The 10,330-nt window shown below is 44.2% G+C and overlaps 1 protein-coding gene across 1 annotated transcript; it reads left to right on the top strand.

The window, feature by feature from the left end:
* The first annotated feature begins 862 nt into the window (after positions 1 to 862).
* Positions 863 to 7,355, top strand: LOC123344126 (lymphotactin-like). Its single transcript, XM_044979938.1, has 3 exons — positions 863 to 1,128; positions 4,159 to 4,276; positions 5,075 to 7,355. Exons 1-3 carry the CDS (start codon positions 1,059 to 1,061, stop codon positions 5,223 to 5,225), a joined length of 339 nt encoding a protein of 112 aa, XP_044835873.1. The 5' UTR covers positions 863 to 1,058; the 3' UTR covers positions 5,226 to 7,355.
* The last annotated feature ends 2,975 nt before the right edge of the window (positions 7,356 to 10,330 follow it).

Below are 10,330 nucleotides of genomic sequence, written 5' to 3'. Positions count from 1 at the left end.
CACAGAAGTGGCAGAGGAATCCCTGCTTCTCATCTTCCCCCTGAGGCCATGACCCCAGCCAGGCCAGAAGCTGGAGCCGGGCAGTGGTAAGAGCCGCCTAGGGAGCCTGGGCCTCAGTGAGGAGCCTCGGCCCCTACACCTGCCCTGGGTGCTGCACCCCAGGGGGCGGGACACAGGACCCCTGCCTAGGTGGAGGGTCCGGGGCTCCCCACAGTGGCTTGGGCTCCCTGGGTGGCTCTTACTACAGCCTGGCTCTGGCTCCTGGCCTGGCTGGGGGCAGGGCCCCAGGGGAAGAGGAGTAGTAGAGCGGGACCACAGTTCCACTGCTGATGGCCCCCTCACTTCTACACAGGTTCTGGTACGCCTGTGCGGGGCCCCCAAATTGGCCTGGGGCACTGGGCACGGGGCCTATGGGCCTGTGGTGTGCAGACTAGGAGTGGTGGCTCTCAGAGCGAAGCAGTGTAAAAGGCATCACAGGTTGGAAAATTGAGGGGACGCAGCTGTCCATCAGTCCAGATTGTACCCAGGGTAATGTCACAGCCACCTCTGACGTACAACTGCTAAGGACAATCCAATTGATTCCAGTTTCCATTAGCAAAGCCTCTGCTCTTGTCACTCATGTTTCCCTTTTAAGTGGTCCAGGAGTGACCTAGCTCCACGCTGTCACTCTTTGCCTCTGCGGTGGGTTTTAGCTCTGAATGCTCACAGCCTAGATATCAAAGGACAGGAACATTATTGGTTTCCACTGCAGAAGGGTGACTTTTTTTCAGCCTAAAATAAGACATGCTTGCAAAGTGTCAGCAAGAGGCAACCACAGCTCAGTTTGTGGCAGGAAAAAGCCTTAACGGGGGTCTAGCAAGGTAAGAGAGGAGTTTTTCTGCACCTTTAAAAAAAAGTACTGATTGCCTCTCAAAATTTCCATCTCTGCTCACCCCCACCATGACGCCCCTTTCACTGGGTGTAGGAAGTGAGCTGACCATTGCAAGATCTATAAAAGCTCAGTGAAAGGGGCTCCGATTATCATTTTCTCCTCTGCTACTCCAAGGAAGCCATCAGCAATGAAACTCCACGCAGCAGACATCCTGGTCATTTTCTGGCTCGGCTTCTTGACTGTGAGCACCGTGAAAGGTAAGTGTTTAACTCAACAGGAACATAGCGATAGCCATGCTATATCAGCCCTGTGGTCCGTCCAATCCAGCGTCCTGTCTCGGGCAGTGACCAGTACCCAATATATAGGAGGAAGGAGTGAGAAAACTGACAGTTAATAGTTGTGGAATAACTTGCCCATAGGAGAAGTTTCTTCCTAACCCCTAGCAACTGGTGGTTGGTTTATGCCCAAGAGGATTTATATCCCCTGCAAACCTTTGAGCCTAACTAAAGCATCGATGGATGCTCTTATTATCCATATAAATGTCTAAACCGTTTTTGATCTTACTGATATATTGTGGTAATGAGTTCCACAGGTCGATTATGCATTTTATAAAAAACGTGTCTTTCAGGCAGTTTCAAGGATGTTGCCTTTTCATTTTGTTGGTTGTGCCCGTCTTCTAATGTTATGAAAACTGAGAGTTCCCAATTCATTTTCTACAGTCTGTTCGTTATTGTATATACCTTTGTCTTATTATAGCTGGGCTCAAAAAATAACTGGATACGTTCATGGAGAATGGGTAGAGCCCTGCAAATCCGTGGATATTCGTATCTGCGGGTGCGGATATCTGTGGATCATTTTTGCGGATCGGATACGGATACAAATTTTGTATCCGCACAGGGCTCTATGGCTAAGTCCATCAATGGCTATTAGCCGACATTGTCAGGGACGCAATCCCAAGCTTGGGGCAACCTGACTACCAAAAGCTGGGAGTGGAAGATGGGGTGGATCACTCCATAATTGTGCTATTCTGTACTCTCCTCCTGAAGGTCTGGTATGGCCCTCTGTCAGAGACTGGATACTGGGCAAGATGGACCATGGTCTGACCCAGTATGGCAGCTCTTATATTTATCATGTCACTTCTTATTTGTCTCCTCTCTGATCTATATAGTCTTGGTCTTTTTAGTCTCTCCCTGTATGGAAATCTTCCCAAGACTCTAGTAATTTTCATTGACTTTCTGTGGAATCCTTGTGTATTTGTGCTAAATCCTTTTTGAGGTGGGGTGGCTAGACGTGAAGACAGCATTCAAGACTACATCACACCATTCACTGATACAATGAAATTATGATATTTTTAGTTTTATTCGCTATTTCTTTCTTAACAATGTTTACACACTTGTTTTGTTTTTATGACCACAGCTTCACATTGGTCTTTTAAATTAACTGTCCATAGCGACACTTAGATCTTTTTCCTATTAATCATGAACAATGAATGCACCACAACACTTGTAACAGACCACGTGTGTTATAAAAGCTCATCCGCACAAACACACAAGGACATATACAAATACACATAAACAGATGCATGCCACAAGAACAAAAAAACCGCATTCACAATCACAGTCATACCCAGTTCATGCAGAACCACAAGACTACACAATGATGAGTATTAAAAAAACTGCCTTCACAAAACTCCACAAACCCCAAATACAGCCCCTCCCACACAAACACAAAATAATCTGCACTGTACATCCAGGGGGCTCATCCCTGTAGTGTGTGTTTGTTGTTGCTGTTCCAACCCTGTGTCCCTGGCAGTATAATTTGCCATAAAATGTAGCTGAAACTTTCTGTAGAAGGACTATGCACATCAGGCAATATGTGAGGAGACAGGGCAGAGATCAAAAGTCTCAGGTGGTAGCCCCATTAGAAGTGATTCTGTGGATATGAGCAATTGGGCAGAAGATACAGAACTTTCCAAAGGCAGATGAATAGGACGGGGGAGCAAAGAGGCAAGCCGAAGTATTTGATTTTTTTTCACGGTAGTTAATTGTCCTCAAAGTGGGTTTGATTTTTTAAAAAGTATTGGTGAAAGGGACCAGAGGGAGACAAAGATTTTGCTGGGAAGGAGAGTAAGAGCCCCAGGGAATGGAGGGGAAGGAGCGAAGAGGCAGCAGCAGCAAAGTGGGGAGAGGAATGAAGTGAAGAGGAAAACAGAAGGCAGCAGGAGGCAGAAGAAAATAATGGAGTCACATAAGTATGTGGCAGACGGAGAGAAAGCGGAGAGGGATGTGAGCAGCATAAGAGGATCTCTACTCAGACCTCTTCCCAACCGCTTAGAGAAGCTCGGCTTGTATAGGGAATATTCTTTAGAGCCACGTGTGAGAGGGTGGAAATAATCCCACATGGGCAGGCAGTAAATCCACTGGCCACAGTTGAGGATTGTAATTCAGTCCCCAAATTCTAATCCCACTCTACTTCTTACACCTACTTTTTCAAAAGTGGCCAATTTTGCTGGTTGCCTGGGCTTTTGGGTGCTTCCATGACTTTCTGGGTACTCTACACCTCTGAAAATCAGGCCCAGGATGTCTCAAGTTGGATACCCTAAATCAGAGTGCCCCAGTTTCTTCACCTGTAAAACAAGGATGATAATACTGATCTTCCTTTGTAAAGTGTGTTGAGATTCTCCCAGGAAAGGTGCTATGCAAGCACCAACTCTTAGTATTATTACATGCACACACACCTGGTTGAAGCACGTGATACACTTCAATTTCCGAGTGAAGCTGTTTGACAGGCACACACTTGCTCACATTCCCACTTTAAATTAACGTATCGCATATTAATCCAGAACCTTACATCCCAAAAGATCCCCCAATGTTTTAGATACTTTATGTACACAGATTGCTTCAACTGAAGTGATGCTGTCTCTGGGAACCCAGCAGCTCTTTGATAGCGAAGCACTGCTACATGACAGTTCAGGACAGAAAGTGAAGAGCAATGGACCCAACTGAAACTGCAAAGGCAATTTAGGAAGGCAGAATGTAATTACTACCCACACTGGAATTTGGCCAAGACATTTACTCTTACAACAATTGCCTCAGCTTTTTAATGATCTCAGATGATCAGGAGTTTGGTTGTATAGCTCCTATGTAAGAAGCATACTTAGGAAATGGATCCCAATACGTACATCTATCGATATTTCAATTGTAAATTAACATGCAATAATTTCCACTTTGTGTAAAGAATGGCTGTTGATTTAGCATTAGCTTACCATCTATTTTTCCCCCCTGTAGGAAGTGTTGCAAGTCAAATCGCGCCCAGAAGCTCCTGTGTAGACCTGTCCACGCAGCAGCTGGACATCAGAAATCTTGCTAAATATGAGATGCAGCACATACCAGTAAAAGCTGTGATGTAAGTATTGGGAGCACTCTTCAAACTAATCTAGAGACACATGCTGCTGACAGCAGGAGAGAAAGGGCAGGGGTAGAACTGAATCACAGCAAGCATGAAGGTCTTCAATCTGACCAAAACATACTACTGAAGAGCATTCTTTCACTTCTAGCAGGTAGTAACTGTTAGTGAGTGGATGAACCTCAAAAGGTCTGGAGGATTTGTGCTGTTCAGAGGAGCATCCACAATTTTGATTGAACAGAAAAACCTTTTTGATCAAGAAATTGGGAGGAAATCTCAGAAAGAGCAAGACCTGTTTCGAGTGGCATGCTGGGGAATAGCCAACGGTGCTGTCAATTGGCAACGAGGTGCATTACGCTGAGCTGTGTGAAACGTACGGAACAGCAAAGTGTGATTATACCTCCTTCTAGAGGATGTGACCAGTCCTTCAATCTCATGAGCATCTATTTAATTTTGGTTCTTCTGGAATAAATAAGGGGCCAACTCAGTATGCCAGGTGCTTAGCTCTTTTGAAATTTCTGGCTATACAGTATATGCCTATGTACATATCTGAATACACTATATACATATATATACACACACACACGCCATGTATGTAGAGTTGATGTCCATACCATACAGCAGAACCAGCTCATTCCTGGCTTTGCCATGCTTTAGTGATGCAACCATCCCAAATGCCTGCAGACAAAACCTTTGTACCACACCACATAGGCCATAGTATAGAAACATGCACATAAGGCCTTGGTTTGGAGAGAAGAATTTTAACGACATCCTGGTTTTCCTTTTCTTCCCCTGCAGGTTCATCACCAGACGAGGCATCAAGATCTGCGTGCAGCCTGATCTTAAATGGGTGCAGAATGCCATAAAATTCCTGGATAAAAGACCTGTCACCAGAAGACCCACCACCAAGCCCAAATCCAAACCCAAACCCAAGCCCAAAGGCAATTAACTAAATGGATGCACCAGCCTGACCCTCAGCAACTGCTTGTAATTTCTTCTAGGCGTTAATTGGAAATAAAATCTCTGAACTAACATGGGCACATCCATTCATCATTAGGGCAGAGATGACTGAGAATCATTCCATTTTATAGCTGGACTTTTCCGCACTGTTTTCAGGTTTATTTTCTGAAATGTTCATTAATAATTATTTATTACTGTGTGTAATCATCCGCCCTCCCCCCCTCCACCTGGATGAACGTTTATACAGTTACAAAGGACAAGGATGTGGGTGAAACTACTTCATAGAGGGTTTGATACAGGTGAAGAAGGTTAGTGTCAGACACTGGGGCTGGAGTTTAAAAAGAGTCTGGATAATTTTGTGATAATTAATAACTATATAAGCTATAAGTAAACAACCCTTGTGCTCCAGGGCATCATCTGATAACTGCAAGATTCAGGAGGGAATTAGCTAGATGTATTGGGTCCAATTCTCCTCTCACTTTGCAACAATGCAAATTCATTGGGACAGGTATAAGTGACGATCAGTCTAGAGTTGGTGCAGATTTACACCAGTGGAGGATCTAGCTCACTGACTTCTGTGAAGTTACTCCTTATTTACACTGGTATGCGATAGATTTGAACCAGTTGCTTTATTTTTTCCTTTGCATTCCTCTGAAGCATCATGTGTAAGCCATGGCTGGAGGTAGGAGACCGCGCTTGATGCCAATCCTATGTACCAATCTCTTATTCTCCAGGTAGTGGAGAGCCATGTCTGAGGGGCTTTACATGTTAGAAATGAATGGATTCTAATAACTGTGGTGTCTTTGTTTTTCGGTAAATTAATAAAATTCTTGAAAATCTATAGTCAAATGGTATGTGTGTTTGCTTGTATGTGACCCTCATGGAGATCACACAGTGGGGGTATGGAGGTTATAGCACAAATCCAAGATTTTATTGTCAGTCTAGGAGAAATAACTTTTCCAGAAACATCTGCTGCCACCTTCAATAGCTAACAGTCGATAGATGGAATTTGCATCCAAGCTTTCATATACTCTATATCCTTATATTGTATAGATGAGTTCACATCACTCCAGCCCTTCAATTCCCTCTTCTAGTTAACACTGCAGGAAGCATTCCTCCCCAACCTCTCATTCTGTGTCACTGTTCTCAAACTAGGGGAAGGAATGTGTTCGGGAGGAGTGGGAGTGGTGAGAAGCTTTTGGGGAGAAAAAGTATTGTGAACATTTACCCATAGCAATACACCACCCTTACTTCTGTCACTGCTTTCTGACCATCCAGCTCTGAAGGCAGAGTTGAGAGTGGTAGCTGCTGGCTGGGCACTCAGCTCTGAAAGCACCGCCACGGCCAGCAGCAGCAGAGAAGTAAGGGTGGGAATACCATACCATGACACTCTTATTTTTCCACTGCTGCTGGTAGCGACACTGCCTTCAGAACTGGTTTGATAGTCTGTACTCCCATATTCACACTTTTTACAAGAATTTGATAAATTTTGTACAAAGTATGCCTGGTGAGGTATCATTTGAAAAACTCATAATCTGGTGAACATTATTGTCCTGTTGAAATATGTGTGGCAATATTGTATGTAAAGATATAAGCTTCTGTTGCATGGTACTACTGAGACATGTTACAATTCTCAGGAACACCCACACACCAGATCCTCACAGATGGAAAGGCTATCCAACACCCCAGCCAGGTGTCAATGAGATCAAGTGGGCCATCACCTGGTTAAGTCGCCGTTCTTTGGAAGGAAGAATGGTGTGAGTCAGAAATGTACATTTTGGCAAACTAACAACTGGAGGTTCCCATCCCAACAAACTTGCTGTTGCCTGAACCCCAGCTGTAGATCACTCTCAAAGAGGAGAGCAAGGTATAAGAATAGATAACAAACACCCCAAGTTACTCCTCCCTTTCTCTTTGCTCATGGCATCAACAACACCTGAAGGAACACTGAACTGAGGGAGGGATCCTGGCTACAAGCAAGACTGCAAAAGCATGCAGTGAGAGAGATATTTCTTTTTGAATCCACTTAGCTTGTTAAGTTAGATGTTAGTTGCATTTTACCTTTTATTTTCTTTGTAACCAATTCTGACTTTTATGCCTCATTACTTGTAATCACTTAAAATCTATCTTTCTGTAATCAATAAACATGTTTTATTATTTTATCTAAACCGGTGTGCTTGGATTGTAGTGTTTGGAAAACTACATTTGAGATAACAGGATTTGTGCATATCATTTTCTATTAATGAAATGATGGACTTTTTATGAGCTTGTATTGTCCAGGTGGGTGCTGGGCAGTACAAGACACCGATTTCTGGGGCAGGGAGGAGTCTGGAACTGGGAATTTGCTGGTGTTGCTCTGTAGTGTAATTCAAGGGTGGCTGGCTATAGCACTCACACAGTATAGCTGGGAGTGATTTATATGCTGGAGGCTATGCATGAGCGGGCCAGGAGGGGTTGCTCTCAGAGTGAAGCAGTGTAAAAGGCACTCCAGGTTGGAGAGTTGAGGAGACATAGCTGTCCTACAGTCCAGCTTGTACCCTAGATTATGTGACAGTTGGGCAGCCAGAGAGTGGCGGCTGCCGGCTGCCCAGCTCCGCCAGCAGCAGTAGAGAAGCAAGGGTGGCATATTGTGCAATCAAATAAGTTTCAGAACCACTGGCCCAGAAGAGGAAAGAGAACTGCAATAGCTCTTGACTGTCCCAGACAGCAGGCCTGAAAGGGAGGCCACTGCCCAGAGATGGAGGAGAGGGCTGAACATCTTTATGCAATACTGCCCTTAGAGCCAACTTTGTCCATTTTGCTTCCACTACACAAAGCTGTGTCTGCCTTCTCATCTAAAGCTGCCATTTTGAGCATACTAGAAAAATTGCTGCTGCAACAAGCTGTGGTAATAAAAACATTGTAGTCCAAGTGAACTGCTGAGAGAGGAAGATGCAGGCTGCCGGGCCGACTGCAGTACTGAGCATTCATGCTCCAGGAGTGCCCTGCATTTAGCATCCGATATGCAGCCTCAGCTCTCATGGCTCATGTGCATCTCAGGGCAGAATTTGCTATCAACATGCTTCTTATCGGTCAGATACCTTTACTCTCATTGAATAGTACGTTGTACTGCCCTACAATTAGCCTCACTGAAGTCAATGTAAAATTTGTAACTGAGGGCGCCACAGTTTGGTGCTACACTAATTAGTCTATGCTATATTTATATATACATATGAATGATTATTTAACATATGTGCCCACTATTCATAGTTAATACATTTAATTATTAACACAGATTAATTATTAGTAATGAATATTTAATTATTAATTAGACATAATCAATATATACTGTTTATCATTCACTATAACAGCGATAGTGAGAATCAAGTACTATATGAGTGAGGTTCCTAGTCCACATCAGCTTTTCACAGCATGTCTATAATCCTGCAAGACTGACTTGCTTGGCCTTCACCATTGTTTAATGAAGCACGGCTTACACCAGTTCTTACGCTGCCTCTAGCTCTTTCCACATAGGCAGTTGCAAATGATTTCCACCTCTGTTGCCATGCGCACCCTAGTGGTTCATAATGAATAAAAGGGGCCCTGCAACACAAGGCGATTAAGAGCTGGATTGGAGCACTGCCCCACAAGCAGACCAGGGAGGGAATAGCAACTCTGAGAGAGACATTTTGCTCCTGGTTCCCCCTTGCTCTTGTGGGATGGTAGCTTGCTTCTGCTCTGTGACAGCAGCAGATGAATTCCCCCTCCAGGCCAGCTCAGCACTGTATTGGAGGGGGATAATGGCAGAGTTCTGCCCATTCCCTGCCTGTCCGGTCTCTATATCCCATGAGCAGGATGGGGAGTAGCCCCCCCCTCCCATGCTGTGACCTGTCATGCAGGTAGCCTGTGCAGGGGAATATGGCAGGACTTTGCACCCCTCACTCTCCTGTGTTCTGGTGTAAGGGCAGGTCACAATCCTGCCCTAAGTACTCACCATGGTGACATAACAAGTCAGCAGTAACTCCTGACCCGAGGTCCTGGCTATTAACTCTAAAAACACTAACTGCCACCAACGCTAGTAGCAGATAACACCTCTGGATGTGTAGCAATCCGCTCACCCACAGTCAGACACCACACATGTAAAGGTCATTCTTCTCCTGCAGGGGTAAATACTGGCAACACGCTGAACAGCTATGCTAGGTGAACCGAGCCCTGGAAACAGATGGGTGCCATGGGGCAGCTCCTCGGCCAGTGTAAATTGTCAGAGCTCCATTGACTCCAACATTTCCATGATCTCGCTGCACAGAGAGTAATTCATCTAACTGTAGCAGTCTGTTTCTTTTTCTAACAATTCCTTTAGGAATTTAGCAACTGTGGCATTGAAAATTAATGCACAAACCAGTAATAGTAACCAACATGCCTTGAAAACAATATTAAACCATTCAGTATCCGAGGTCTCCTATAACCACTGTTGCTTCGGATGCTGATTAATCATGTTTATTATGGTAGTGCCTAAGGACCAATCAAGAATGGAGTTCACTGTATGCACACAGGAGAGTAGAAAGTCTCTGCCCCAAGGAGTTTATAATCTAACTAGACTAGGCAGATAGGGGTTGGGAATGGGGGAGAGAAGGCTGAGCACACATGTTGATGGCTGTTTTATTTGGCTGATGAGCATTTTATCTAAGTTTTGTTTTATGCTATTTCAGCATGTTTTCTTTGTTCGGCATCATTATAATTTAACTGTTTACTAGGTGCCTTATGTGGAGAAGGGTTGGTAGATAAAGGTATGATGCACGACTGAATAGTTTAATATGACTTGAAATTACATAGCAATAAAGAAAAAGCTTCACTCCTCTCTCCCTCACCACCCCCTGTACCAATGTAGATTGTAGATTTGAAGAGAGAATAATCTTATTTCATATCAAGACTGAAAAATACAAGTTTTCAGGCTCAGAATAAGGGGGTAACTGGGTGAAATTTAAGAGATTCTGCAATACAGGAGGTCAGACTAGGTGATCTAATGGTCCCTTCTGGCCTTAAACTCTGTGACTCGATGAAAAGCAACTTCCACATGATCTTTAGCCTATTTACTCATTTAAGCATTCACCAGTG

This window comes from Mauremys mutica, chromosome 1 (genome assembly GCF_020497125.1).
Source record: "Mauremys mutica isolate MM-2020 ecotype Southern chromosome 1, ASM2049712v1, whole genome shotgun sequence".
In the NCBI taxonomy this organism is placed as follows: Eukaryota; Metazoa; Chordata; order Testudines; family Geoemydidae; genus Mauremys; species Mauremys mutica.
The sequence above is the reverse complement of the archived record's forward strand: the minus strand, read 5'-3'. Positions and strand labels throughout refer to the sequence as shown.

Bases quoted from the DNA above. Each gene is read 5' to 3' on its own strand.
- LOC123344126 (XM_044979938.1), top strand. From the start codon at position 1,059: ATGAAACTCCACGCAGCAGACATCCTGGTCATTTTCTGGCTCGGCTTC. The intron at 1,129-4,158 runs GTAAGTGTTTAA...TCCCCCCTGTAG, and splicing joins GACTGTGAGCACCGTGAAAG to GAAGTGTTGCAAGTCAAATC. The intron at 4,277-5,074 runs GTAAGTATTGGG...CTTCCCCTGCAG, and splicing joins ATACCAGTAAAAGCTGTGAT to GTTCATCACCAGACGAGGCA.